The 23,868-nt window shown below is 42.5% G+C and overlaps 1 protein-coding gene across 1 annotated transcript in view; it reads right to left on the reverse strand.

The window, feature by feature from the left end:
• SNX25 (sorting nexin 25) overlaps nucleotides 1–23,868 on the reverse strand; it is a 226,163-nt gene that overhangs the window by 126,589 nt on the left and 75,706 nt on the right. Inside the window, exon 3 of the mRNA XM_075860184.1 lies at nucleotides 1,479–1,695. Within this exon, the coding sequence (XP_075716299.1) occupies nucleotides 1,479–1,695 (217 nt within the window). The remainder of the gene's footprint in view (nucleotides 1–1,478; nucleotides 1,696–23,868) is intronic.

Genomic DNA, 23,868 nt, shown 5'->3' on the forward strand with positions numbered 1-23,868 from the left:
GTATAAAGGCTATTGTATCGGAATAAAGCCCGTTAGTGGCCGCCGTAAAAACCACTATGGGGAAGGGGTTGTCCAGTTTCAGAAAATTAATGCTATTTTTTATAGAATTAAAGGTTATACAATTTTCCCAATATACTTTTTGTATTAATTCCTCATGGTTTTTAAGATCTCTGCTTGCTGTTATTCAGTAGGAACATTCACAGTTTACTTCCAGTGTATAAAACTCGGTCATGTGATGGACACACAGGTGCAAAGCTCGTTACAGTATGCGTATCAGAGCTGTGTCTTCTAACCGCTCATGAACCTGTCTGTCCATCACATGACCGAGGAAAGAATTTTTCCGCTAGAAGTAATGAATGAATGTTCCTACTGAATAACCACAAGCAAATAGCTTAAAAAAACCTAAGAGATTTATATAAAAAAAGTATATGGAAAAATTATATAACGTTTAATTATACAAATAATAACAGTAATTTGCTAAAACCGGAATACCGCTTTAAGTAATACATTACCCTGCATGGTTTAACATCATAAATAACTGCTCCAGTTAACGGGAAGCACAAATCAATGAGCGAGTGAAAGCAGCAATCTGTCTAGTCTAAAATAGTTTGCGAGAAACACAATCAATAATGACCTTCGCAATCATGAGAAGAAACGTATGACGCTTGGTAATGGAAAACATAATGGACAATGTTATCGTACAGAACACTACATGGATTGTACCTTGTGTCTGTATTTATTTGTTAATTGTAGAAATTAATAAATTTACTAATTAGTATTCATCGCCTGACGCGGAGTATTCAAATTAAAAGTGCGGTGCCGTCAAATCGAGAACGAGGGAACAAACCTCTTACCTTTACAAGCAAGCATCCTGGACTAGGTAGACTCCCCTGGATACCCACATTATACACATTCAACCTTCTGAAGATAAATTGAAACCGGCCCAGCGATTAAAGCTGGATCCTTGTCGATCAGCCAGGTACCCATCGCAATGAGCGGTTATTTACAGGCGAAGGTGCATCCAATCATATACTTCCCATTTAGTGATCGCTGAAGGGCAACTGTAGCAATAGATGCCGGCCTTTTAAATGAACTGGCTGGGCCTGCCAGAAAGACTTTTTTTGAGTGGCGCTTTGATCCGGCTCAAAGATCAGGGTCCTGAGTGAGGCTCGCCCCTCTATGACGTAAATATGCTCTACTATTATCAGAAACGAAGTGGCACAGAACTCACCCGAGTGCTTCTGCCGCATTGTTTTTGCAATCGGTGGGGTCTCAGTGCTCAGACCACCACCGATCAAAACTTCTGACATGTCAAATGTTTTATAAATGTGTTTGATGAACTGATGCCCTTAAAGAGACAATAACCAGCTTTTGCTGGTTAACCAGAGCGGATGTCTCTTTGCTCTCATTAATTCTCACAGAGACTGATAATCACTTGACACAGAGAAGGATTACAGATCCTCACTCCAGTTTGTTACCTAGTGTTTGCAGCCTTGAGGTCACAGAAGTGTGTTAGCAGATTTTTCACGACGTCATTGCAGACCACCTTTACAACATCAATGTGAGCGAATCGACAGCGTAGTTGTCTGGTCAGCTCCCAGAAGTCTTCAGAGAGCAGATGGTAAAGTTGTCCATTATCTTTGCTGAGTTCTCCATACCAGGATAGAATATAGTCTCTGTAGCTGTAGTCAAACACTAAAAAAGATTAAAACGGAAAGTGAAAAGCAAGTAATCACTGATGATAAATCACAACATACAAGTATTAAAAGAAACTTAAGTGAAAGTACACATTTAACACTGTCGTTTATAAATCTTAAATTCTATGCGGATAGATTTTTTTAATATATCTTCATAGTAATTAAAGCTATTTTATTTATTTATTTCTTTATTAAATACAGTCGATATATACAGAGGAAGGACCCTTGTAGTTGGTGGGCATATGTTTACATTGAAAAAATTGGTTTGCCTGCCGGCAAAAGAAGCCCTGTTTTCCAACTCACAAGATTGAAAATAGAAAATAGAAAATAAAAAATATATTTATTAGGTTTATGCAACAAGAACAAACTACATAAATGTTAAAACAAGGTCCAATGCTGACTGCAAATCGGCACAGTGCAGAGTATAAGGAGCCTGGAGTCAACGGCTGCAGCACGTTGCACTCAGCCCACAATTAGATTAGAGGAGTCAGCAGGACAAGTATTTAAAACAAGGAAGGAAGCCCCCCCGACATGTTTCGCTACGATGTAGCGTCTTCAGGGGTATCGGTAGCGAAACATGTCGGGGGGGCTTCCTTCCTTGTTTTAAATACTTGTCCTGCTGACTCCTCTAATCTAATTGTGGGCTGAGTGCAACGTGCTGCAGCCGTTGACTCCAGGCTCCTTATACTCTGCACTGTGCCGATTTGCAGTCAGCATTGGACCTTGTTTTAACATTTATGTAGTTTGTTCTTGTTGCATAAACCTAATAAATATATTTTTTATTTTCTATTTTCTATTTTCAATCTTGTGAGTTGGAAAACAGGGCTTCTTTTGCCGGCAGGCAAACCAATTTTTTCTTTATTAAATACAGAGCTCCAAATCTACTTTTCACGGACCCTATTCACCTGCTAAAGTGAATGAATCCATGTCGTGTGCAACTGCACTTATACTCTTAATGTCTTTTATTGAGCCCATTGAGTAAACATCCACAGTGTAGCGAGAAAAAAAAAGTGAACCCTTGAATTCAATAACCTATAGACAGGGCCGCACCTGCCATGAGGCGAGGTGAGCTTCTGGCCTCTGGTGGCAGGGTACAGCATTTGTAAGGAGTCGGCACAGCAGCAAAGAACTGCCGTCCGACTAAAGTAATCAAGTAATAGCAGCTGTAGTCTGTGCGGCTATATTACTAAAATTCCCTGTGCTACTTTAAAATCTCCCCCTCCAGCCCCCCTTTCCTACTCTTCAGACAACCTCTCCTCCTGCTGCTGTTACCAGTCGGGACGTGAGGGAGGGGAGACTGACTGCGGGCACGGTGTCGGGCTGCGAGCAGTAGAAATGCTAGAGTGAGGGCTCTCACCCCATCAAACTGCTGAACTCCCCTCACAAATATCCTACATAAAAAGTAAGTTCATGTGTGTTTAAAATGTGTACTTTATATGTGTATAATGTGCTTATGTATATGATGTGTGCATATTCTTGTGTGTGTGTGTGTGTGTGTGTGCACAATGTGTACATGTGTGTATATAGTGTGTGCGGTGTACAGGAGTGTATATAGTGTGTATATAGCGTGTGCGGTGTATATAGCATGTGGGATGTGTATATGTGTGTGTGTTGTACATGAGTGTATATAGTGTGTGCGTTGTACATGAGTGTATATAGTGTGTGCAATGTGTACATGTGTGTATATAGCATGTGCGATGTGTATATAGCGTGCGATGTGTACATGTGTGTGTGTGTATAGGGTGTGCGAAGTGTATGTCTGTATATATAGTGTGTGCAGTGTACATGAGTGTATTTAGCGTGTGCGATGTGAACATGTGTATATAGCGTGTGCAATGTATACGTGTGTATATAGCGTGTGCAATGTGTACATAGCGTGCGATGTGTACATGTGTATATATCGTGCGATGTGTACATAGCGTGCGATGTGTACATGTGTAATAGCGTGTGCGAAGTGCACGTGTGTATATATAGTGTGTGCGGTGTATATAGTGTGTGCGATGTGTACATGTATATAGACTGCGTGCAATGTGTATATAGTGTGTGCGATATGCGCGTGCGTGTATATATATAGATATATATATATATATATATATATAGATATATATATATATATATATATATATAGTGTGTGCGCTGTGCACATAGTGTGTGCGCTGTGCACATAGTGTGTGCGCTGTGCACATAGTGTGTGCGCTGTGCACATAGTGTGTGCGCTGTGCACATAGTGTGTGCGCTGTGCACATAGTGTGTGCGCTGTGCACATAGTGTGTGCGCTGTGCACATAGTGTGTGCGCTGTGCACATAGTGTGTGCGCTGTGCACATAGTGTGTGCGCTGTGCACATAGTGTGTGCGCTGTGCACATAGTGTGTGCGCTGTGCACATAGTGTGTGCGCTGTGCACATAGTGTGTGCGCTGTGCACATAGTGTGTGCGCTGTGCACATAGTGTGTGCGCTGTGCACATAGTGTGTGCGCTGTGCACATAGTGTGTGCGCTGTGCACATAGTGTGTGCGCTGTGCACATAGTGTGTGCGCTGTGCACATAGTGTGTGCGCTGTGCACATAGTGTGTGCGCTGTGCACATAGTGTGTGTGCGCTGTGCACATAGTGTGTGTGCGCTGTGCACATAGTGTGTGTGCGCTGTGCACATAGTGTGTGTGCGCTGTGCACATAGTGTGTGTGCGCTGTGCACATAGTGTGTGTGCGCTGTGCACATAGTGTGTGTGCGCTGTGCACATAGTGTGTGTGCGCTGTGCACATAGTGTGTGTGCGCTGTGCACATAGTGTGTGTGCGCTGTGCACATAGAGTGTGTGCGCTGTGCACATAGTGTGTGCGCTGTGCACATAGTGTGTGCGCTGTGCACATAGTGTGTGCGCTGTGCACATAGTGTGTGCGCTGTGCACATAGTGTGTGCGCTGTGCACATAGTGTGTGCGCTGTGCACATAGTGTGTGCGCTGTGCACATAGTGTGTGCGCTGTGCACATAGTGTGTGCGCTGTGCACATAGTGTGTGCGCTGTGCACATAGTGTGTGCGCTGTGCACATAGTGTGTGCGCTGTGCACATAGTGTGTGCGCTGTGCACATAGTGTGTGCGCTGTGCACATAGTGTGTGCGCTGTGCACATAGTGTGTGCGCTGTGCACATAGTGTGTGCGCTGTGCACATAGTGTGTGCGCTGTGCACATAGTGTGTGCGCTGTGCACATAGTGTGTGCGCTGTGCACATAGTGTGTGCGCTGTGCACATAGTGTGTGCGCTGTGCACATAGTGTGTGCGCTGTGCACATAGTGTGTGCGCTGTGCACATAGTGTGTGCGCTGTGCACATAGTGTGTGCGCTGTGCACATAGTGTGTGCGCTGTGCACATAGTGTGTGCGCTGTGCACATAGTGTGTGCGCTGTGCACATAGTGTGTGCGCTGTGCACATAGTGTGTGCGCTGTGCACATAGTGTGTGCGCTGTGCACATAGTGTGTGCGCTGTGCACATAGTGTGTGCGATGTGCACATAGTGTGTGCGATGTGCACATAGTGTGTGCGATGTGCACATAGTGTGTGCGATGTGCACATAGTGTGTGCGATGTGCACATGTATATAAAGTGGGAGTGAGAGCAGAACGCTATAGCTGTTGTATTTATTTCACTCGCAGATTTTGCCAATGGACTTAGTTGTGGATAATCCGCAGCATAAGGGCTTCTCCACACGTAACGGATTTGAACAAATGTGATCCACATGCTGCATAAATAAGCGGAAAAAAAACACTCAAAAATTGACCTGCGGTCTGTTTTATTGATTTTTTTAAAAATCCGCAACATGTTCATTGTTTTTGTGTAAACGCTGCTTATTTTGCATTTTCCCCATGTAATTCAATGGGGAGGTAAAACCCGCAACAAATAGCAGATGTTGTGTTTTTTTGTGGCAGAAAAGCTGCAAAAAAACGCAACTCAACAGATTTTTTTTAATCTTATACTTACCCAGAATTCTGTTTCTTCATCAGGGCTGGCCTCCTGGGATGAAGTTTTATCCCATGTGACCGCTGCAGCCAATCGCAGGCTGCAGCGGTCACATGGGATGAAACGTCATTCCAGGGCTGCAGGATGTCGGAGGGAAGCGTCGCCATGGTAAGTATCCATTTTTTTGCTCAGTTTTCCGCTGCGGCCATTCCTGGCTGAAAAACTGCACCACAATTTAGAGAATTGCACCACAAACCAGAATTCCCTGTGGCGCACAGGGCGGATACGCTGTGCACTTATACTCAGCGTATCCACCCTGTGTGAACATACCTGTACAGTATATACATATTGTAGTTGCTGTCTTAGGGTATGTGCACACGAGAACTGTCTTTTACGTCTGAAAAGACAGAATGTTTTCAGGAGAAAACAGCTGCGTCGTTTTAGACGTAAAAGCTCCTCCTCGCATTATGCGAGGAGTCTTTGAGGCCCGTAATCTTGAGCTGCTCTTCATTGACTTCAATGAAGAACGGCTCAAATTACGTTGCAAAGAAGTGTCCTGCACTTCTTTGCCGAGGCAGTCAATTTACGTGTCGTCGTTTGACAGCTGTCAAACGACGACGCGTAAATTACAGGTCGTCGGCAAACCCATTCAGATGAATGGGCAGATGTTTGCCGACATATTGTAGCCGTATTTTCAGGAGTAAATCGAGGCATAATACGCCTCGTTTACGCCTGAAAATAGGTTATGTGAACCCAGCCTTACAGCGATACAGCTGCAAACCATGCCAACATGCTGTATTCCCACAAGTCAGCGCAGTTATCAAATGATTGTTAACCCCTTCCCTCTTTAGCCACTTTTGACCTTCCTGACAGAGCCTCATTTTTCAAATCTGACATGTGTCACTTTGTGGTAATAACTCCGGAATGCTTTCACCTATCCAAGCGATTCTGAGATTGTTTTCTCGTGACACATTGGACTTTATGTTACTGACAAAATTTGCTCGATATGTTCAGTATTTAATTGAGAAAAACACCAAAAATTAGCGAAAAATTGCAAAAATTAGCATTTTTCTCAATTTAAATGTATCTGCTTGTAAGACAGGCAGTTATACCACACAAAATTGTTGCTAATGAACATCACCCATATGTCTACTTTAGATTGGCATCGTTTTTTGAACATCCTTTTATTTTTCTATGACCTCACAAGGCTTAGAACTTTAGCAGCAATTTCACACATTTTCAAGAAAATTTCAAAAGGCTATTTTTACAGGGGCCAGTTCAGTTGTGAAGTGGCTTTGAGGGCCTTATATATTAGAAACCCCCAAAAAGTCACCCCATTTTAAAAACTTCACCCCTCAAAGTATTCAAAACAGCATTTAGAAAATGTCTTAACCCTTTACACATTTCACAGGAATTAAAGCAAAGTAGAGGTGAAATTTACAAATTCCATATTGTTCTGCAGAAATAAATTTTTAATACAATTTTTTTTATAACACAGAAGGTTTTACCAGAGAAATGCAACTCAATATTTGTTGCCCAGTTTCTGCAGTTTTAGGAAATATCCCACATGTGGCCGTAGCGTGCTACTGGAATGAAGCACCGGCCTCAGAAGCAAAGGAGCACCTAGTGGATTTTGGGGCCTTATTATTGTTAGAATATATATTTAGGCACCATGTCAGGTTTGAAGGGCTCTTGCAGTGACAAAACAGTAAAAATCCCCCAAAAGTGACCCCATCTGGGAAACTAGACACCTCAAGGAAATTATCTAGGGGTGTAATGAGCATTTTGACCGCACAGGCTTTTACAGAAATTATTGGAAGTAGGCCGTGAAAATTAAAATCAACATTTCTTCAAAGAAAATGTAGGTTTAGCGATTTTTTTTCTCATTTCCACAAGGACTAAAGGAGAAAAAGCACCGCAAAATTTGTAAAGCAATTTCTCCCAAGTAAAACAATACCCCACATGTGGTAATAAACGGCTGTTTGGACACACGGCGAGGCTGAGAAGGGAAAGAGCGCCATTTGGCTTTTGGAACACAAATTTAGCAGGAATGTTTTGCGGAGGCCAGGTCACATTTACAAAGCCCCTGAGGGGATAAAACAGTGGAAACCCCCACAAGTGACCCCATTTTGGAAACTACACCCATTGAGGAAATTATCTAGGGGTATAGTGAGCGTTTTGACGCAACAGGTTTTTTGCATAAATTATTGGAAGTAGGCCCTGAAAATGACAATCTAAATTTTTTCAAAGAAAATGTAGGTTTAGCTAATTTTTTATAATTTCCACAAGGACTAAAGGAGAAAAAGCACCGCAAAATTTGTAAAGCAATTTCTCCCGGGTAAAACAATACCCCACATGTGGTAAACAACGGTTGTTTGGAGACACGGCGTGGCTGAGAAGGAAAAGAGCGCTATTTGGCTTTTGGAGTTCACATTTAGCAGGAATGGTTTGCGGAGGTCATGTCACATTTACGAAGCCCCTGAGGGGACAAAACAGTGGAAACCCCCCACAAGTGACCAATTTTAGAGACTACACCCATTGAGGAAATTATCTAGGGGTATAGTGAGCGATTTGACCCCACAGTTTTTTTGCAGAAATTATTGGAAGTAGGCCCTGAAAATAATAATCTAAATTTTTTCAAAAAAAATCTAGGTTTAGCTAATTTTTTCTCATTTCCAGAAGGACTGAATGAGAAAAAGCACCACAAAATTTGTAAAGCAATTTCTCCCGAGTAAAACAATACCCCACATGTGGTAATAAACGGCTGTTTGGACACACGGCAGGGCTTAGAAGGGAAAGAGCACTATTTGGCTTTTGGAGATCACATTGAGCAGGAATGGTTTGCGGAGGCCAGGTCACATTTGCAAAGCCAATGAGGGGACAAAACAATGAAAACGGACAAAAAGGGACTCCATTTAGGAAACTACACCTCTTGAGGAATTCATCTAGGGGTGTAGTGAGCATTTTGACCACACAGATGTTTCATAGAGTTTATTAGAATTAGGCAGTGAAAATAAAAACAGTCCTTTTTCTTCAATAAGACGTAGCTTTAGCGCAAATTTTTTCATTTTCTCAACAAATAAAGGAAAAAAAGAATCCAACATTTGTAAAGCAATTTCTCCCGAGTACGGCAATACCCCATATGTGGTCATAAACTGCTGTTTGGGCAAACGGCAGGGCTCAGAAGGGAAGGACCGCCATTTGGAGTGCAGATGTTGCTGGATTGGTTTCTGGGCGCCTGTGGGCCCAAAACAGTGGAAACCCCCCAGAAGTGACCCCATTTTGGAAACTACACCCCTCAATGCATTTACCAAGGGGTGTAGTAAGCATTTTAACCCTGCAGGTGTTTTGTAGAAATTAGTGTTCACTCGATGTTGCAGAGTGAAAATGGGATTTTTTTCCATAGATATGCCAATATGTGGTGCCCGGCTTGTGCCACCATAACAAGACAGCTCTCTAATTATTATGCGGTGTTTCCCGGTTTTAGAAACACCCTACATGTGGCCCTAATCTTTTGTCTGGACATATGACAGGGCTCAGAAGTGAAGAGTACCATGCGGAGTGGAGGCCTAATTTGGCGATTTACAAAGTATTGGTTCACAACTGCAGAGGCTCAGATGTGAAATAATAAAAAGAAACCCCTGATAAGTGACCCCCACTATGGAAACTGCACCCCTCAAGGCATTTATTAAGGGGTGTAGTGAGCATTTTCACCCCACAGGTCTTTTCCATAAATGAATGCGCTGCGGATGGTGCAAATTAAAAATTTATATTTTTCCCTAGATATGCCATTCAGTGGCAAATATGTCATGCCCAGCTTATGACGCTGGAGACACACACCCCAAAAATTGTTAAAAGGGTTCTCCCGGGTATGACGATGCCATATATGTTGAAGGAAACTGCTGTTTGGGGACGCTGTAGGGTTCAGAGCCGAGGGAGCACCATTTGGCTTTTGGAGAGCGGATTTTGCTTGGTACTATATTTGTTTGAGTATTGCTGGTGTTTCCATTTATAATGTGGGGGTACATGTAAGCGGGGCGGAGTATATAAGGGGCATAGTCAGGTGGTATATAAAAAAAAAAATAATCCATAGATGTGTGTTACGCTGTGAAGCAATCCTTTCCGCACAGGCCAGTGTCGCACTGATAAATGGTGTCCTTTCTTATCCCCATTTTGGTCCACACTCCGCACCTTTTGTAGTTTGGGGAATTTTGCTGGGAAAGTGTTGTCCTGGTATAATACGGGCACCGTCGCTTCCAGCGGATATGTTTGGGCTCTCCCCTTCCTGGTTCCCTAATTTTAGGTCCTTGATAAATCGCCTCTTGAAACAGAAGAAATGTTCCCCTCGGGCACAACTGCATATTTTTTTATTTCCTGACTTATTGGAGCCATAACTAATTTTATTTTTCATAGACGTAGCGGTATGAGGGCTGGTTTGTTGCGGGACGAGCTGTAGTTATTATTGGTACCATTTTGGGGTACATGTGACTTTTTGATCACCTTTTATCCTATTTTTTGGGATGCCAGGTAAACAAAAAAACGCAATTCTGGCACAGCTTTTTTCGGGTTTTTTATACAGCGTTCACCATGCGTTATAAATTACATGTTAACTTTATTCTGTGGGTCAGTACGATTCCGGCGATACCTAATTTATAGAACTTTTTTATGTTTTTCAACTTTTTGCACAATAAAATTACTTTTGTAAAAAGAATGTATTTTTTCTGTCGCCAAGTTGTGAGAACCATAACTTTTTAATTTTTTTGTCTACGGAGGTGTAGGAGGGCTTGTTTTTTGCGGGACGAGCTATAGTTTTTATAGGTACCATTTTTGGATACGTGCGACTTTTTGATCACTTTTTATTCTAATATTTGTAGGGCAAAGTGACCAAAAAACAGAAACTCTGGTAAAGTTTTTTACGTTTTTTTTTTACGCTGTTCACCGCGTGCAATAAATAATATAATATTTTGATACCTCAGGTCGTTACGGTCGTGGCGATACCAAATACATATGGTTTATTATTATTTTTCAATAATAAAGGACTTGATAAGAGTAAAAGGGGGATTGTGTTTTATTTGATTAATTGAAACTTTTATTGTTTTCAAACTTTTATTTTTTGCACTTTTTTTACACTTTTCTTCAAGTCCCACTAGGGGACTTGAAGGTCCAACGGTCAGATTTTTTTTTTTTCTAATACATTGCACTACCTATGTAGTGCAATGTATTAGATCTGTCAGTCATTCACTGACAGCAAGCCGATTAGGCTTCGCCTCCCGGCGGGGCCTAATAGGCTTCCGTAATGGCAGAGCAGGAGGCCATTGTGTCTCCTGTTGCCATAACAGCAGTCGCCAGTCCAGATTGCCTCTCAGGGCTGGCGATCTGCTAGTAACCGCTACGATGCAGCAATCGCTTTCGATTTCTGCATCGAAGGGGTTAATGGCAGGGATCGGAGCTAGCTCCGGTTCCTGCCGTTACAGGTGGATGTCAGCTGTACAGTACAGCTGACTTCCACCGCTGATGACGCCGGATCAGCTCCTGACCCGGCGCCATCTTGCCGGCAGCTACGGAAGCCGATCAGGCTCCGCCGCCGGGCGGATTTTGACCGGCTTCGGTGCTAGGCAGACCGGGAGGCCAGAATTAGGCCTCCGGTTGCCAATGCAGCCACCGGAACCCCGGCAATTTCATTGCTGGGGCTCCGATGAGCTGCAAACACCTTAAGTGCAGCAATCGCGTTTGAGCGCTGCACTTAAGGGGTTAATGGCGGGGATCGAAGCTAATTTCGGTCCCCGCCGTTAGTCGGATGTCAGCTGTGAGATATAGCTGAGATCCGACGATGATGGTACCGACAGCATCTGAGCCGGTGCCAAACATTTGACGTAAATGTACGGCATTTTGCGGGAAGTCAATGCTTTCCATGACGTACATTTACGTCAAATGTCGGGAAGGGGTTAATGTCCATGCAGTTTTTTGCAGACATTAACAATCATTTGAAAACTGCATATGCTACATGTTTTACTGGACAATGGTTGCGGTTACGATCTGATTGTTTGCATTAAAGGCTATGTACACATTTGAAAGATATTTATTGTTTTTTGCGTGTTTTGTGCTACTTTATAATTCGTTTTTGTTAAAAAATCTTTTTACTTTTTGAGATACAGGTGTATTTATGTATTGAGCTTGGTTCTAGTGTTGCATTTATTTACGGATCTTGGTTCTGGTGCTTTATACATGTACTGAGCTTTGTTCTGGGGCTGTATATATGTACTGAGCTTGGTTCTGGTACTGTATATATGTACTGAGCTTGGTTCAGGTACTGTATATACAGTGAAGGAAATAAGTATTTGATCCCTTGCTGATTTTGTAAGTTTGCCCACTGTCAAAGACATGAACAGTCTAGAATTTTTAGGCTAGGTTAATTTTACCAGTGAGAGATAGATTATATAAAAAAAAAAAAAAAAAAAAAAAATCACATTGTCAAAATTATATATATTTATTTGCATTGTGCACAGAGAAATAAGTATTTGATCCCTTTGGCAAACAAGACTTAATACTTGGTGGCAAAACCCTTGTTGGCAAGCACAGCAGTCAGACTTTTTTAGTAGTTGATGAGGTTTGCACACGTTAGATGGAATTTTGGCCCACTCCTCTTTGCAGATCATCTGTAAATCAATAAGATTTCGAGGCTGTCGCTTGGCAACTCGGATCTTCACCTCCCTCCATAAGTTTTCGATGGGATTAAGGTCTGGAGACTGGCTAGGCCACTCCATGACCTTAATGTGCTTCTTTTTGAGCCACTCCTTTGTTGCCTTGGCTGTATGTTTCAGGTCATTGTCATGCTGGAAGACCCAGCCACGAGCCATTTTTAAAAGTCCTGGTGGAGGGAAGGAGGTTGTCACTCAGGATTTGACCATACATGGCTCCATCCATTCTCCCATTGATGCGGTGAAGTAGTCCTGTGCCCTTAGCAGAGAAACACCCCCAAAACATAATGTTTCCACCTCCATGCTTGACAGTGGGGATGGTGTTTGGGTCATAGGCAGCATTTCTCTTCCTCCAAAAACGGCGAGTTGAGTTAATGCCAAAGAGCTCAATTTTAGTCTCATCTGACCACAGCACCTTCTCCCAATCACTCTCAGAATCATCCAGATGTTCATTTGCAAACTTCAGACGGGCCTGTACATGTGCCTTCTTGAGCAGAGGGACCTTGCGGGCACTGCAGGATTTTAATCCATTACGGCGTAATGTGTTACCAATGGTTTTCTTGGTGACTGTGGTCCCAGCTGCCTTGAGATCATTAACAAGTTCCCCCCGTGTAGTTTTCGGCTGAGCGCTCACCTTCCTCAGGATCAAGGATACCCCACGAGGTGAGATTTTGCATGGAGCCCCAGATCGATGTCGATTGACAGTCATTTTGTATGTCTTCCATTTTCTTACTATTGCACCAACAGTTGTCTCCTTCTCACCCACCGTCTTACTTATGGTTTTGTAGCCCATTCCAGCCTTGTGCAGGTCTATGATCTTGTCCCTGACATCCTTAGAAAGCTCTTTGGTCTTGCCCATGTTGTAGAGGTTAGAGTCAGACTGATTAATTGAGTCTGTGGACAGGAGTCTTTTATACAGGTGACCATTTAAGACAGCTGTCTTTAATGCAGGCACCAAGTTGATTTGGAGCGTGTAACTGGTCTGGAGGAGGCTGAACTCTTAATGGTTGGTAGGGGATCAAATACTTATTTCTCTGTGCACAATGCAAATAAATATATATAAATTTTGATGTTATTTTTTTTATTTTTTTTTATATAATCTATCTCTCACTGGTAAAATTAACCTAGCCTAAAAATTCTAGACTGTTCATGTCTTTGACAGTGGGCAAACTTACAAAATCAGCAAGGGATCAAATACTTATTTCCTCCACTGTATGTACTGAGCTTTGTTCTGGTGCTGTATATATGTACTGAGCTTGGTTCTGGTACTGTATATATGTACTGAGCTTGGTTCTGGTACTGTATATATGTACTGAGTTTGGTTCTGGTACTGTATATATGTACGGAGCTTGGTTCTGGTACTGTATATATGTACTGAGCTTTGTTCTGGTACTGTATACATGTACTGAGCTTGGTTCAGGTACTGTATATATGTACTGAGCTTTGTTCTGGTGCTGTATATATGTACTGAGCTTTGTTCTGGTGCTGTATATATGGATTGAGCTTGGGTCTGGTGCTGTATGTATGTATTGAGCTTGGGTCTGGTGCTGCATGTATGTACAGAGTTTTTTTCTGGTGCTGTATATATGTACTGAGCTTTGTTCTGGTGCTCTATATATGTACTGAGCTTGGTTCTGTGGCTGTATATATGTACGAATCTTGGTTCTGAAGCTGTAATTATATAGGACATATTTATATTCATTGTATATTTAATTGGAACCTGTCAGGTAGCTTTAACCCCTTGAAACGCCACCATGCGGTAATACATGACCTGACAATATCTCCAAACATTCCCTGTATGTGTGTTTCAGATGCCGCAAAATCTATAAAATCAACGTTTAAAATAGTGCACACTATATGCTCATTACTGTATAAAGGGTGATGGGGTGGTGCCGCTATCATTAAGAGTCACATAGTCGTGCCTCCAAACCCAACTTTTCATGCTTGGTTGACATCCCCCTTACTGTTCTACATCCCTACCAGTCTCCTCCAACTTTCTTGGATGCGCCATTGTCTTGTACTCCATGGGCACGCACCACTCAGCAAGGTGTACACTGCTCGGGCTTCATCGCTGCACTGTGCATGCCAGGGGAGTACAAGGCAATGGAGAGGGCTGGTAGTAATGTAGAATAGTCGGGGGATGTCAATCAAAATCTGGGGGGCACCATTTCGCAATTTTCACCTGAGGTAGCAGAAAAGCTAGAATCGGCCCTGCCTATAGATCCCCTTTAGCAGCAATCCCCTCCACCAAACGTTTCCTGTAGCTGCAAATAAGATTTGCACAACATTAAGACATTTTGGCCCATTGCCCTTGGAAATGTGTTCCAGTTGATCAATAATTCTGTGCTTCCTTTTGTGCATAGCCTTCTTCAGGTCGTACCACAACCTTTCCATAGGGACTCTCACTTGGCCATTTCAAAACACAAATCTTCTTGTTCAGTCAGTCATTCTTTAGTTGATTAAAGGTCCTCTTACATGGCCCGTCCTGGGCCATGCAAATGAGCGCCGATCATCGAGACAGCTAGTTGATCGGCGCTCATTTGCTCCTTTCACAGGGAGCCATGTATGGGGACAAGCACTCATTACTCCGATCGCTCGTCCCCATACATTATCTTCATGTCTGTAGCGCATCTTTCTATTTACACAGGGAGATGTACTGCCGTCAACGATAATATTTTACTCTTTTAAAACGATACGATCAGTAGATAAACGAGCTGATCGCTGCCCTGTTTACTCAGGGAAAATTAATCGGGAACGAGCGCTTTGGAACACATTTTCCTGAAAAATTGGCCAGTGTAAAAGGGCCTTTACTTGTGTGCTTTGTGTTATCATCAAGTTGCATCACCCAACGTCTCTTCAGCTTGAGGTCACAGACTGCTGCCCTCACATTCTCCTGTAAAATGTTTTGGACCTTTGAATTCAATGTTCCCTCAATGACCACAAGGTGTCCAGTCCCTGAGGTAGCAAAGCAGCCCCAAACCATGATGCTCCCTCTACCATGCTTCACAGTTAGGGTGAGGATTTGGTGTGTCATTTTCTTTTTATTTCAAAAATAATGTTGTGCATTTGTGCTAAAAGTTCTACTATTGTATCATCTGTCCATAGAACATTTTCCCCAGATGCATTGTAGAACATTCAGGAGGTCTCAGAAAAATTTGAGACATTCCGGAATGAAAACCATTGTTCACAGGCGTGAATAGACCCAAAAAGGTCATTATTTGGACTATTCGGGAACCTTCAAAAACTAGTGTGGTAGAAAATCCAGTACAGAACACATAGAAAAAGCAGGAAGGCGCCCTAATGGATTATCAAAGTAGCCTGGCTGTTCAAAAGAGGCAAATTATGCGGTCCTTCCCGTGTTCTTGTTTTGTAATGACTATTATGGCATAAAAACAACTTTCAACATAAAAGTATTACTAAAATACTTTCCATTCAGAAAGGTAATGACTGTGCCGTGTGTGGAAAACGTCACCCGTCAGACAAAAAACCCATCAATAGTAAATGGCCGGTCATCTATCATAAATATTACAATTCTATTGTTGTGCATTGTATTCAATGATGGATTTAATGAATGATATTCACATCGAATACTTTCAACTCAGATTGTCCAGATTATAAAGGGAGGTTTAAAGATCATGTAGACTAGAGATCAATTAATCAGCCGAATAAAAAAACCTAAGCATTTCAATAAAAATAAAAAAAAGTGGGAAGCCGGTTGACAGAATATGACATTTATGAATACTAAACATTCTCATCTCCATATTAGACCTTTATGTTGCAGTGCATCATAAAAACCACATATGGCCTACAGCAGATGTCACAGAATAAACGGCTACATTTTCCAAAGATATTCTAAAGTAAATTATTTCTACATATCAAAGACTTGAATGAGCGACTTCTGATTGCGCTTTTCAGCTCAATTCATCATAATCCTATTCAATAAAGTTTAAAGAATATTTGGAAGATGAAGTGTTTATATATGGATGCAGTCAGCATCATTGTCTAAAGACAGTATCAAGGACAAAGGGGGAAATGTACCAGCCTTCTACGGCAGATTTCAGGCGTAGAGAAATCGCAAAAGAAACCAAACTTTGCAAATTGCAACTTTTGGCCTTTGTACGCAGCGCCCTGTACTTTTGTGGGATGGGGTCTAGCTTCACAAAAGCGGCGTAGCCACAGCGGTCCAACAAATTTATTAGGATTTACACCAGAAGACTGTCGTAAATGAAATCGGAAATCAACGCCAGTTCCTAGCTGGAGTAGATTTTACTTTGTAGGACCTAACAAGGTGAAGGTCCGTGCCGGGCCAGCCCAGATCAGACAATCCCTACCTTTATAGAATTAAATAAAAACAAAATGAATTAAAAAATGTGATGGATAACATGGAGTACTACGTCGCATAGAAGGCCTTAACCCTGCTCGGTGTAAGGACCATTTTTTCTTCATTTATGTCCAATAGTGCATTGGGGGGGGGGGGGGTAAGGACCACACGGGGCAGCAGTAGTTCCATAATCATGTCGCGCGATCACGGCCAGGGGGAAGATACAACAGATTTATTAAGAAGCGTGTGCCTCTTAATAAATCTGTCACATCTTACTCTAGCAGTGCAGACAGCTAAGGCTGGGGTATGAGACACCAGTCTTCGTAAATCTGCCCCTCAATTAGGGGCACCAGTTGCCAGGGTCAGAGAGAGGCATTAAAAGGTCATGGGCCCCTTACCGACCACTAGAGCCATGACATACATGGGATAACAAATGCATCCAAAGCAGTGGTACCCCCACTTTTGACATTTAGGGCATATCTCCAGGATATGCAAAAAGGTCCATTGTTGGAACACCTCTATAACAGAGAATCTGCAGTATCCCACTAGCCATGAGCCATCAGGCACTGCCCTAATGGCAAGTCTGTAAGTTGCCAATAGACTAAAGTGTAAGGGTATGTTCACACGGCTTATTTTCGGCCGTTTTTGGGCCGTAAATGGCCGAAAAATAGGAAGCAGAACGCCTCCAAACATCTGCCCATTGATTTCAATGGGAAAAACAGCGTTCTGTTCCGACGGGCTGTTTTCTTATGCGGCCGCATAAACTCCATAGAAAAAAAACGCTCCAAAAACGGCAGTTAAAAGCGCCACGCAAAACGGGACTTTGAATAAAAAACGTCTCAAAATCAGGAGCGGTTTTCCCTTGAAAACAGCTTCGTATTTTCAGAAGTATCTGATTTGGTGTGTGCACATACCCAGACTGTACTTTCAGAAAACTTTTCATAGAGAGAGACGCCCAACATCGCTGAAACGAAGGTGCAGAAGCTGAGAGCTCGCTACACATTCGGCTGTGATTGGTGCTCCTCATTAGGTTGAAGATGGGCTAATAGGCGTTCTATGTGAGCCCGTCGTCAGCCCAAGAAGAATTGTAGATTACAGCTGAAGGTGAGGAGCACCCGCCTGGGTACTTTAGACCCTTCGTTTTAGTGACTGTGGACGTCTTAGCAACCAATCAAAACTTCTGGTATGTCTCTATAAATGTTTTCTAAAAGTAGTGTTATTCTTTAATGATAATAAAACAGAGTGACAATCTCTACTGGTGTTATTTTATGGTGGACCTGGAGGAGACAATCGTAAGTTTCCTCACATTTGCATCATGTTGGAAACAGATCTCCCGGTTTAAAGCCCTTTTACGAGGGCCAGTGATTGGGCGCGTTCATATGAATCATTACACTATGTAAACAGGGTAACTATCAGCCAATGAACGCGCAAACGCTCACCCATTGGCTAATCTGCTTGTTTATGCAGCAATAAATATTATCATGGTCAGCAACACATCTCCCTGTGTAAACTGGGAAATGTGGAGCAGACATGAAGGAAATGCATGGGGAGGAATGATCGTAGTAATGATCGCTCGTGCCCATACATAACCAATCACTGCTCCTTGTGAAGTGAGCAAACGAGTCGTCTCATTGATCAGCGCTTGCTTTCATCTCCCATATCGGGCCGTGTAATTTGATCTTACAGAGAGATGTACTGCCGACAAACGAACATTTTCTGGCCACATAAAAGATACAATCAGTCGATGAACGAGCGTTGGCTGATCGATGCCCCGTTTACACAGGGCAAGAAACGGGAACAAGCTGCCTTTTCGTATACATTCACCTCAACCTAACGAAAAACATAGACCACTACACTTTTCAATACAAATGTAGGCAAAAAAAAACTACAGTTGCATATATCTGGGGCATACAGTCAGCAGAACATTTAAACAGACACGCAGAATTTGGTGCCCAAATAGGGTGTGAACTCAACCTTATTTGCCCTTCATAAACATTTAGATTTTTTTCTCTCTTTAAATTTGCATTATTACCATTTTGTCAAACACTCAGCGATATATATATATATATATATATATATATATATATATATATATATATATATATATAAAAGCTATATCTCGATATTGAGTAAAGATAATGCAAAGAAAACAGGGAGGGAAGGAGAATGAGTGGAGTAATCTAGCTGGTTGCTATCAGCAACAATGTGGGGTTTTTTTTTTTGCAATATTTTTACTAAAATTCCCCTATTATCTGCACCCACAGTAATAATAGGATTGCACTGATTGAGCTGGACAGCAACACAATATTCAAAAGAAACTAATTCTAGAATCTGGCATTGGGTATAGTTCATTATTTGATGATCACAGGACGAAGCGTGGTCTTGAATTTCATTTGGTCACATCACACATCTCGCGGAGCTGTTACCCAGGAATAATGCATCTTCCTCTGCATTTCCATGGTCCCCTTCAGATTGATTCAGTGTACAGGCTCGATGCACCATTAACTCCAGTACAGTTCAGTGCACAATGCATCAGAACTCCTTCAAGAATAGGACACATTGGGCAGGCACAAATATTCTGGTATTTCCTCTTATAGAACTAACCTCCTGACTTGAGGATATAGTGCTGCTAAATCTATACTGCAGGTGTTTCCTTACGAGTAAAAACCAGCAAAATACCCACAAGTTTATAATTGAGTCTTCAGTGAAATTCCTAAGCAAAAACTTGTCGAAATCTCTTACATTCACTGAACGTATATACAAAAGTAAGCTTCTATTTGGAAGATAAAAAAGAACTAGAGTTCTACATCAGGATTCAAACAGTGTCATGGTATTCAGAAAAGAGGAATCCTGTGCAGGAACTCTGATCAGACAGGTACCGCTAGTCATTGCACATCACGACAGTATGCACGACTGGAGCCGGAGTTCCAGGGTGAATACTTCTATGGCAGATGTGAGCATGTTGTTCACCTGGAAGCTCGCATTAGAGATCTGGCGGAGCAAAATGCCAGACTGAGGACGATAGACAATCTTGAGCGGAGCATGCTGCTCACTGAGCATGCAGTTAGTGGGGTAGAATTGGAGGGTGAAGACATGGGTCAGTAGGATCAGGCGAGTAGCTGGGTTAATGTAGTTAGGGGCAGTAGAAAGGGGTCTAAGAAAAGGAAGGCCAATCCTGTTTCTGTTATTACGAGCAAAATTGCCAAGTTGGGGGATGATGCGAGGGTGTTGGTCTCAGAAATGGCAGCCCTAGTGGGTACTGATCTCCCTAACAGCCGGGAGAACAGCCCAGCTAGTAGTTGGCGGGATGGTAATGCAGGTAAGGCAAGACAATTAGTAGTTGTAGGGGATTCTATAAATCAGGAAGACGGATAGAATAATTTGTCGCCAAGACCGTCTCAACCGAATGGTTTGCGGTCTCCCTGGTGCCAGGGTTCGGCATGAGGTGGAACGGGTGGATTAATTACTGGGAGGGGCTGGTGATGATCCAGCTGTCGTGGTCCAAGTGGGAACCAAATACAGAATACATGGTAGGTGAAGGAGTGTTAAGAATAATTTTAAAGAACTAGGCTACAAGCTGAAGGGAAGGACCTCCAAAGTAGTATTCTCAGGAATACTGCCTGTGCCATGCGCATCACAGGAAAGACAGCGGGAACTCAGGGAGTTAAATGCATGGCTGAAGTCTTGGTGTAGAGGTGAAGGCTTTGGGTTCCAAACTGTATTCTGCAGATGATTTGCACCTAAACGGAAGGGGGTCTGCTGTGCTGGGGGAGAGAATTCTAGCTGGGGTGGCGGAGTATTTAAACTAGGGCTGAGGAGGGAGGTCAATGTAGAAAATAAAGGGATAGTTAGGTTAGAGAGGGGTCAGACTATATTGGTGGGGGGAGAAATAGACTGTGGGGAGAGGACTAGTCAACAGGATAAGGAGATCCTCTTGTTCCAAAACAACATTGAAGATAAATATGCCCAAATAATGTCAAATAATCACATTTCTGATACTAAAAGTGAAAAATTTAAAGGCAAGTTAAATAGTATGTTCACAAATGGCAGAAGTCTAGCAAGCAAAATGGGGGAGCTGGAGGCCTTGGTACTGGAGGAACATATAGATATAGTTGGTGTTGCTGATACATGGCTGGACTCTTCACATGACTGGGCTGTAAATCTACAGGGTTTCACACTATTTCGTTAAGACAGGACAAATAGGAAAGGCGGTGGTGTATGTCTGTATGTATGTGACAAGTGATATGAAGGGGAGTGTGAAATAGGCAATAGTGTTGTACAAATCCGTAATATGGTGCCTATAGACCACTATGGGGCCATACAGTATCATTTTAAATGGAGACACCCTGTTTCTTACGGATTCATATGGAGTCCTTGAGAAGAAAAAAAGGTGGCATGTTACCCTAGAATTGCACCATCCGGCAGCACACAAAGTTCCTACAGCTCTGTAATATGAAACCTTCGGAACTCTATGTGACGCCATACAGGGTCTGTGAAAACGTCCTTACATAAAAAGCAATGCTGATATATCAAAAAACCTACAAGAATTGCCAAAAAAATTTGTTAAAACTTTGCTCCTCTACAGTTCTTACTTATGAGGTAAGTAGAATGACAACTGATGTGACCGCCACGTGAAAAACTCCAAACGTGCAGATACAACATGGTTACAGAGAGTTGAAGTGCAGTTCTGGTACCAACTGTGGCCAGAAACAACACTGGATTGTGACAATCCATTGCATATCTTTTTTATTATTATTGTTCTTTCACGTGTAGTGACAGAGGGGCTGTAGGGGAACTGGCAGAGAACTTTGCTTTTAGTCACGGGTAGAAAAGTTACTTTAGATAAATCCAACAATCAAGACATCAGCGGAAAACTAGTTTGCATATTGCCCACTTGGCTCCTGGAACATGCTGAGCCCGGTTATACTGGCAGTAAAAGGACATCAAGAATTTAAATGGGTTTTCCTAGGAATAACCTAAAGGTGAATTCCAACCTAAGACATTTATGGCATATCCACAGGATATGCCATAAATAGAATACTTTTGACCCCATCCATCATCTATCAGTGGAATGGGTCTTGTGACAATTCAAGGTGGACATGAATAGAAGACAAGGAAATCTGGCTGCGCATGTTCTCAGTTCTATCCATTCAAGTCTATGGACTTGAAATAGGCGCGTATGCTGCTCATCTGTTTCTGTCTTATAGATGAGAACGGTCAATGCACAGTCAGCACTACTTCAGTTTTCCTATTTAAAGCAGCAGTACGTCACCTCGGATTGCAAAACTGGGGTCACAAGATCCCGGTTTTCCCAATAGATAGGGATCCCAGAGGTGGGACTCACACTTAGATATTTATGTCACATCCTGTTTAGGGCAGCATAAATATTGTGCTATTTGAATAATCGCTCAGAAGAAAGGATATAGCGTACTCAGGTCACCCCTTAGGGTATGTCCACACGGCAACGCCAAATACGTCTGAAATTACGGAGATGTTTTCAGGCGAAAACAGCTCCTGAATTTCAGAATTTTTTGCAAGTGCATGCGTTTTTCGCAGCGTCCATTTCGGACGTAATTGGAGGGGTTTTTCAACGGAGTCAATGAAAAACGGCTCCAATTACGTCCCAAGAACTGACATTCACTTCTTTGAGGCGGGGGTCTTTTTACGAGCCGTCTTTTGACAGCGACGCGTAAAAATACACCTCATCTGAACAGAACATCGTAAAACCCATTGAAATCAATGGGCAGATGTTTGCAGACGTCATGGAGCCGTCTTTTCAGGCATAATTCGAGGCGTAAAACGCCTGAATTACGTCCGTAAATAGGCCGTGTGAACATACCCTTACATTTTCAAACTTACTCTGGGCTTATTGTGTAGCAAATAGAGAAAAAAAGCTTGACTAGTCCCTGTCTAGAGGACATTGCATTTAGTTTCTTTAAGTCTAAAATGTTTTATGTTGCATATTAAATACATAACAAAAAGTTAAAAGTAGTAAATATATGAATGTACATTTTGAAGCTATTATATGTAATGATTCTGATGATTATAAGAAAGCAGGTTCTACTCTATAGAGGGTTAAATGTAATGCCTCTGATCACAAGACGGATGAAAGGTTGTGGAACTAAGAAGGTGCAATGAGCACAAGAATGAGTCACGCCGCTGCAAGGCAAGGCGACTGGCAAGCATTTGGGATGGAGCAGTGCGGCCCCACAGCGCTGTCAGGGCATATTAATCTACAAGTTACAAATAAAATGTCATCTCTACACGGACATCAACAAAAGTATCAGTCAGCAAGCTGTTCCTCTAATTCCATTAAGCGGAGGTCAGTCACGCTACCATGCACAGGGGTGAGATAAGAGAAATATATACAACGCTAGTTATTGGGAATTCTACGTATTCCAATCAGGTTGTCTTATTGTAGATGAAATATTATCCAGATCATGTTCTAAGAACACTGGAATTACACCACACAATTATTGTACAAGGAAAAGGAGATTATGACCGCCACAGGATATAGTCACATTTGGTATTGCAATGCCAATGACTGGCATAAGTGATGCATGGAAGCGCTAAGATGTATATACAGAAAGTAAAAAATGCATTGCGTCCAGGCTGCTCACCGGAGGACACACAAATCCTCCGTGAACTCAGAGGTCACTGTGCTCAGCCCTTCGAGATCAAGTTGTAATGCAATATTTATTAGATTATGAAGGCACTGTATATTGCAATAGTTAGGACTTTTACAGACGCAACAATACCATTTTTTTTTATTTTTACATAGCTTTTGGGGAAAAAATGGGAAGGGAGTTCACTTCACTATATTTTGTTTTAATAGTCCCCACAGGGGACTTGAACTAGTTGGATCGCTTGCACAATATTTTTACAGGCTCCTATTAAGTCCTGCCTCTGGCAGGGCCTATTAGGAGAACAATATGGCAAACCTTCTTTAGGCCCCCAGGCTGCCATGACAACCATCGGTACACCACGATTGTGTCGGGGGAGGGGACAACAGGACATTGGAGGGGGCTGTGTCCATCTTACTAACTGCTTATATGCCACGGTGGCTCTTGACTGTGGCATCTAAGGGGTGCAACAAGCTGAATCCCGCTCATCGCAGTGAAGTGTCAGCTATTTCATACAGCTGACACACGCAAGTTATGTCCAGTGTGTCTCTCTCTGCCTCTCACTCTGCTCCCTCCTC

The sequence above is a fragment of the Rhinoderma darwinii genome, chromosome 1 (genome assembly GCF_050947455.1).
Source record: "Rhinoderma darwinii isolate aRhiDar2 chromosome 1, aRhiDar2.hap1, whole genome shotgun sequence".
NCBI classification, from domain to species: Eukaryota; Metazoa; Chordata; class Amphibia; order Anura; family Rhinodermatidae; genus Rhinoderma; species Rhinoderma darwinii.